Raw genomic sequence first — 6,589 nt, 5'->3', positions numbered from 1 at the left:
CTATCAGCGCTTGCATTAGTTCTCTGGGACCTTAAGTCACAGGGCCATTCTGTATCTGTTGTGGAAATTCTGGAAGGAATTGGGCTGGACAATGCCAGTGGGGAAGTTCCTGACCCCTAAGGAAGAGGCAGAATTGGAGAACAGGGCTTCAGTTTCTCTGTAAGGGAGGGTGTACACACACACACACACACACACACACACACACACACACGATTTCTGTAAAGCACAGCTCTTTATTTTCATTTTCAGTTTTGGCCTTTGAGGGAAGTTCCCCTAATAAGGTGCCCTGCCTGGCGTCTAGCCTGAAGGGAGGCTCAGGAGTTCAGTCCCGGGGCTCGGAGGTGAGCACACTCCCTTAGACTCTCATTGGTTACTGCCAGTCGAGCCCCTCGTAACCCTGGTAACAGGGCCCGCCCTCAAAATTTCGGGTCTGCGATTGGTCCGTGGTATCAAAGACCGAAAGCCAAGTTCCTCAGGTCATTGGCCTGAGTCATTGCGAGGCTGGCGCTGTGGTTGGCGCGCCTAGAGGTCAATCACGCAGGTCAACTGGGGGAAATGGCGACGGAGCCAGGTGGTAGGAGAGTGCTCTCTGGGGGAGTGGAGGTGTGAAGCACTTGGTCGCCACGGCGGCCGTCGCACAGCTCCCGAAGAGTGGGAGGCTGACTTCAGCTCTGCTGGATTCTGAAAGCCAACGTCAGACATCCCCATCTCCCACCTGGGTCAGAGGTGAGAGGTCAAGGCCCGCATTCCTTCTCAGTTCCGGGTTTTTGGACCTTGTGGGAAATCGTCAGAATCTTGGGCCAAAGACTTGGCTTCCATCTACTGACAGTAATGGAGGGCAGATCACTTAAAAACTTTGAACCTCGGTTTCTCATCTGTAAAATGGGGGTGAAAACCCATTTGGGGACCAACCAGAGGTTACTTTTCTTGTTGCAGTACTGGGGATTGAGCCTAGGGTCTCGCCCATGCCAGGCAAGTGTTCTACCACTGATTACACCCCCATCCCTTTTGGGGTTTTGAGACAGGGTCTCACTGAATTGCCCAGGCTGGCCTTGAACTTGTGATACTCCTGCTTCAACTTTCCAGGTAGCTGGAGTTACAGGTGTTTCCATCGTGCCCAGTTTAGAAGTGTTTGAATAACAAGCCTTGCCTGTGTAGAAGCAGGAGAAACTAAGCACCATTGTTAATCCCATTTGATGGTGGAAGGGATTGAGTCTCAAAGGTGATCACTGACTTGCCCCAGCAAGTCTGAGCCACTTACTTTTATATGTACCAGGACCAAAAGAAAGAATGGATGCCAAGTAGTACTTTGCAAATATAAAGGCTATACAAGTATTTAGAATGCTATTAAAATAAATTAAAAAAAAAAAACCCAAAGACTATAGGCAGCTTTGGCTTTCACACCTATTTATATCCCCTGGAACCATGTGTCTTTCTGTGACTAGCTTCTTGTTGAGGTCTCATCTCCAGTGTCATCTTCCTTACCCCCAAAGAAACCTTTCCCAACCACCTTAAAGTGTCCACCTTCCCGGACTCATTCTCCAACCTGTTACTTAGTTTTATGGTGTTTGTAACCCTCATTATCTGATATATCCCTACTTGTTTACTTATAGTGATGACACATAGTACGTTTTCAGTCAATATAACCTAGATGAATAATTGAAGAGCCAAGACCCTACTGTCTCCTTATACCTCTGCTCCTTTCCATAGGCACATCTTTGGAACAAGATCTGGAAACTACAGTTAAGCCTCAAGCCTTGAGTTACCGGAAGCTTGAACCTGCAGAGAAAGTATTTTGACCTGGGCATTTAGACATTTCCCATCTTTCCCATGGCCCTAACGATGCTGAATGGGCTTCTGATTAAGGACTCAAGCCCACCTGTGCTGCTGCACCAGGTTAGCAGGGCTCCCCAGCTAGATAGCTTCAACTACCAGAGCTGTTTCATGCAAGATGTTTTTTCCCATTTCCCTGAGATCTTATTTATCCATCGGACCTATAACCCAAGAGGCAAGGTGTTGTATACCTTCCTGGTGGATGGACCTCGAGTGCAGCTGGAGGGTCCTCTAGCTCGGGCAGTCTACTTTGCCATCCCTGCCAAGGAGGATGCTGAAGGCCTCGCCCAGATTTTGCAGGTGTTCAAGAAGTTTAACCCAGCATGGGAGAGAGTCTGTACCATCCTGGTAGATCCCCACTTCCTCCCCCTGCCCACCCTAGCCATGGAGTTCCCCACAGCTGAGGTCTTGTTCTCAGCCTTTCATATTTGCAAATTCCTCCAGGGCAAGTTCTATCAGCTGTCCCTTGAACAGCCTATGGAGAGGGTGCTCTTGACCTCCCTGCAGAACACCATGTGCTCAGCCACAGCAGGCAACCTGAGGAGGCTGTATACGCTCCTGAGCAACTGTGTCCCCCCAGCCCGGCTGCCTGAGCTCCACTCACACTGGCTGCTCAACGACCGCATCTGGCTGGCACACCGCTGGAGGAGCCGAGCTGAGAGCAGGCGCTATTTCCAGAGCCTGGAGGTCACCACCCGCATCCTCAGTCAGTTCTTTGGCACCACCCCATCTGAGAAACAAGGCATGGCCTCTCTGTTCCGGTATATGCAGCAAAACCCAGGAGACAAGGCAAGCTTCAACCTGGGCCTGAGTCCCCAGAACAATCATAGCCCCTCAGATGCCAGCCCCGACAGCCCCAAAACAGAGCAGTTGGTAGAAGCTCGCATTCAGCACTCCCTCAATGCCATCTGCACAGGGCCAGCAGCCCAGCTCTGCCTGGGTGAACTTGCTGTGGTCCAGAAATCCATGCACCTCATTGGCTGTGGCTCAGAAAAGATGAACATACAGATCCTGGAGGATACCCACAAGGTGCAGCCTCAGCCCCCTGCCAGCTGCAGCTGCTACTTCAACCAGGCCTTCCACCTGCCCTGCCGCCACATCCTGGCTATGCTCAGTGCCCGCCGCCAGGTGCTCCAGCCAGACATGCTGCCAGCTCAGTGGACAGCAAGCTGTGCCACCAGTCTAGACAGCATCCTGAGCAGCACGTGGAGTGAGACCCTGGATAAACACCTGGCAGTGACTCTTCTAACCGAGGAGGTGGGTCAGCTCTTGCAGCACTGCAGCAAGGAGGAGTTTGAGCGGCGGTATAGCACCCTGCGGGAGCTAGCTGACAGCTGGATCGGCCCCTACGAGCAGGTGCAGCTTTGATCACTGCTGATACCCCATGTGTACACTCACATACTTCCCCTACGTACACTCATGCTGTCGTCCGTCCACGGTCACTCCTTCCACAATAAGGACAAGAGTCTTCTACTCTGCCATAGTCTGCTACCTAGAAGGTGTCTTTAAGAATGGCTCCTTAAGACAGGAGTCAGCATCTTTTCTGTAAAGGGCCCAAGAGTAAATATTTTAGACTTAGATGCTCATGTACAGTGGCTGTTGTATATTCTTGGTTTTGTTTTGACAGCCTTTTCATAAAGTGGAAACAATTCTTAGCTCAAAGATCTTACAAAAACAGGCGACCCCTGGTCCAAGACAAGACATGGGTGCTGAGTTTGAGGACCAGGGCTTGGTAACAGCTGCCCCAGTCATGAGATCACTCACCTGACCCACACCCTATGATTGAGCTGGCCCAGGAGCTTCCCACAGAGGAAGCTGCTCAGGGAAGTGACTGAGCCAGGTTCCCAATATTTTTTCTCCTGGCTCCATCTTGGGATCAATAAATAAAGTTAAATGTTGCAAATTCCAATATTTTTCTAGTTTTTTTGTTTTATACCTGGCAGTTTGGGATATGTTGTGGAAGAAATAGAATTTAGAGTTGGAAGATGATAGATACTACACGTGAATCCAGATGTTTTTTTCTTGGCAATACTGTGGATTGAATCCAAGGTTGCTCTACCACTAAGCTACATTCTCAGCCCTTTTAAATTTGTTTTTGTGTTTGTTTTTTTGAGACAGGGTCTCACTAAGTTGCCTTAGCCTCCGAGTAGCTGGGATTACAGGCATATACCACAGCTTTGGCTCATCCCTGACTTATTTTTAAGACATAGTTCATCTTTTACTAGCTGTGAGACTCAGGATAGGTCAACTCTTTAAACTCAATTTGTAAAAATGGGCATCTTCACAGGGTTGGTCAGATTAAAAAAGAGTGAACTTCTACTCATTCAGATGCTTCATGGTGCTCAACCAGGTGTTCAGTTTCCTTCCTTTCTGCCTTCAGGAGGCTGGAAAATTTAAGGCAGGAGGAAATTTCACCTTGCTAGGACTTCACAAGAAACTTTGATCAAGCTGGGTGTGGTGTTACACCCCTGTAATCCCAGCTACTCAGGAAGCTGAGACAGGAGGATAGCAAGTTCAGTGCCAGCCTGGGCAATATAGGGAGAGATTCCCTACTACTGAGAAGAAAAAAAAAAAAAGAAATTTTGATCAAGTATTCAATACAGGAGCCTCCACTGTCAAAACAGGATCACCTATGTAGGTAATTTCAGTTTTATCTATCCGGATAAGACCTACCTCTTGTTAGTGGCAGCAAGAGAAACTTCTTGGGGTCTGGACCCTAATGAAGAACTAGAATTCGTCAGTGGCCCAGCCTACCTCTGCCATACACCCCCCCGCCAACCCTGTCTACCCAAAAACCATACAGAGAAGCCACCCTATGTGTCTGGTGCTATTTCATCCAGCTACAAGCAGGAGCCAGGAGGCTGGCCCCTCCTGGATCTCATTAGGGACATCTGCCCAGAAGCTGAGTGGGCATGTACTTGCTCCCACCGCGTTCCCTCCACAGCTCCCTCAGGCTCTGGGTGGGCCATCATGAAAGCTTGAGCTGCCCGGATCAGGTCTTCTTCCCGCAGGCCTGGGACAGGCACGGTGGGGATGCCGGCGATCATCATGGCCAGGGTGAGGATGCAGATGTCAGGCTGGGAGCCGGCCTCCTTCCCCACTGCCTCAGAGGGCACTGGCAGAACCCCTGGTGACAGCCCACACAGCAGCAGGGGCCCAGGCCTGCTGGGGCCACTCAGGTGGGGAGCTCTGCCTCTGGAGCAGCCATTCTCCCAGCCCAAGCTCTCTGGTTGCCTCACGTTGGGGAATTTGTGGCAGTATCGGCTGTACTCCTTCCTCCGTGGTATCTCCCAGCTAGCACCCCCAGAGCAGACCCTGGCTTCAGGCACTGCCAGGGTGGGGCCCCAGGTCTGGGCAGCAGGTACCACCTGCTCGGCTTTCTGGTTCAGTGGGCCTAATCCACCAGAGGCCACCACCACTGGCTCTGTAGGACTATAGAGGCCAAGGGACGAACCCGGAGAAGCAGCCCCACCTGCAGAGACAGGAATGAGATGGAATGTTATTCTTGGTCTCTGAAGAAGAGGCCCTGAGGGGCAGGGCTTAGGAGCAGGAGCAATTAAAACCAGCTCAAGAGGACTGTTTAGAGGTTAGGCCTTAAGTGTTACTCACATCCATATCCCCACTTCCCAACACTGAGCAAATGATGGAGCAGTGTTTGCTGAATGACTAAGTGAGCAAGTGGTAGTTAGTAATTGGCAAGGACTTTTGGAATGGCTTTTCTTCCAAGAGTTGACTCCAAGGTCAGCCCCCAAATGCCCGGCAGAACCTCCCCCTCCCTGGAACCAGGAGGCAACTCCCATGTGAAGCTGCTTTGCCTCCATTAGACCCCCTCTCACCTTGGTTAGAAGGTAGAAGACCTGGATGAGTCTGGGGAGACATGAAGTAGGACATGGCTGCCCCAAAGGCCCTGTTTGTGAGGGAATAGTCATATGCCTCCTGTCCTACCCTATCCTTCTAGAATGTCACCTCATAGTCCCTCCCCTTTACACCTGGAACCCATCTCACAGCATTGACCTGTTCATTCTAGAACCCATGTATAACAATGGGATGGGATTAAAAGAGCCCTGTACCAATTCCAGGGTGTTCTAGGTTCTTGCCTTCACCTTGGGCAAGTCACCTGGACAGTTTTGTTCCTTAATGTCCTCATCTGTAAAATGGGAGTAATGACTACCCCCACCAGATGTTATGAGGATGAGGTGGGACTATCTATCTGTATGGAGCCAAAAAATCAGAGACACAAGTAGAGTCCAGGGTTTTGTGTCCTGTAGTGTCAGACAAGGATGCTCTTCAATCATTTTCTATTTGACCTTGAACAAATGCATTCTCATCTCAGGGTCTCAGTTATCCTTCTGCAAAATGAAATAGTTGGTGTAGGGCACTGGATCTCAGGCCAGGCTGCACATTAGAATCTCTTGGGACACTTTGAGAAACTGTGATGCCCAACTCATCCCAAACCAATTAAGTCATAATCCCAGAGCCAGACCAATATTGGTATCTTTAAGTTCCTCAAGCAATTATAATATGCACCAAACCTGAAACTCCTGTTCTAAGGAAGTGTTTCTCCACCTGGCTGTCCCTTCTATCTCCTGGAGGGCTTTTTCAATATACAGTGGCCAGGCCTGCACACATCAAAGGAAAGTTTCCAGGGAGTATGGGGCATCAGTACTCCCTAAGTATCCCAATTAAACAAGCCCTTGTCTAGATGGCATCGAAAATGTTCTCTCTTGCTCTGACCTGCTGATTTGTAGTGATTCTA

The 6,589-nt window shown here is 50.0% G+C and overlaps 2 protein-coding genes across 3 annotated transcripts; one reads left to right on the top strand and one right to left on the bottom strand.

Moving 5' to 3' along the window:
• Positions 1 to 271: 271 nt before the first annotated feature.
• On the top strand, positions 272 to 4,452 carry Zswim1 (zinc finger SWIM-type containing 1). 2 transcript variants are annotated; one of them, XM_026408381.2, is made up of 2 exons: positions 272 to 341; positions 1,711 to 4,452. In XM_026408381.2, the coding sequence occupies exon 2, from the start codon at positions 1,831 to 1,833 to the stop codon at positions 3,199 to 3,201; it is 1,371 nt and encodes a 456-aa protein (XP_026264166.1). In that variant the 5' UTR covers positions 272 to 341; positions 1,711 to 1,830; the 3' UTR covers positions 3,202 to 4,452. The 2 variants fall into 2 exon arrangements, with proteins under 2 accessions (XP_026264166.1, XP_026264163.1); XM_026408378.2 differs by lacking the exon at positions 272 to 341 and adding an exon at positions 351 to 726.
• Positions 4,453 to 4,476: 24 nt separating this feature from the next.
• Spata25 (spermatogenesis associated 25) lies at positions 4,477 to 6,536 on the bottom strand. Its single transcript, XM_026408385.2, has 2 exons — positions 5,670 to 6,536; positions 4,477 to 5,305 (listed from the first exon to the last, which is right to left on the bottom strand). The coding sequence occupies exons 1-2, from the start codon at positions 5,722 to 5,724 to the stop codon at positions 4,674 to 4,676; spliced, it is 687 nt and encodes a 228-aa protein (XP_026264170.1). The 5' UTR covers positions 5,725 to 6,536; the 3' UTR covers positions 4,477 to 4,673.
• Between the last annotated feature and the right edge of the window lie 53 nt (positions 6,537 to 6,589).

Source organism: Urocitellus parryii, chromosome 6 (genome assembly GCF_045843805.1).
Source record: "Urocitellus parryii isolate mUroPar1 chromosome 6, mUroPar1.hap1, whole genome shotgun sequence".
Taxonomy (NCBI): Eukaryota; Metazoa; Chordata; class Mammalia; order Rodentia; family Sciuridae; genus Urocitellus; species Urocitellus parryii.
This window is presented reverse-complemented; position numbering and strand designations above follow the sequence as displayed.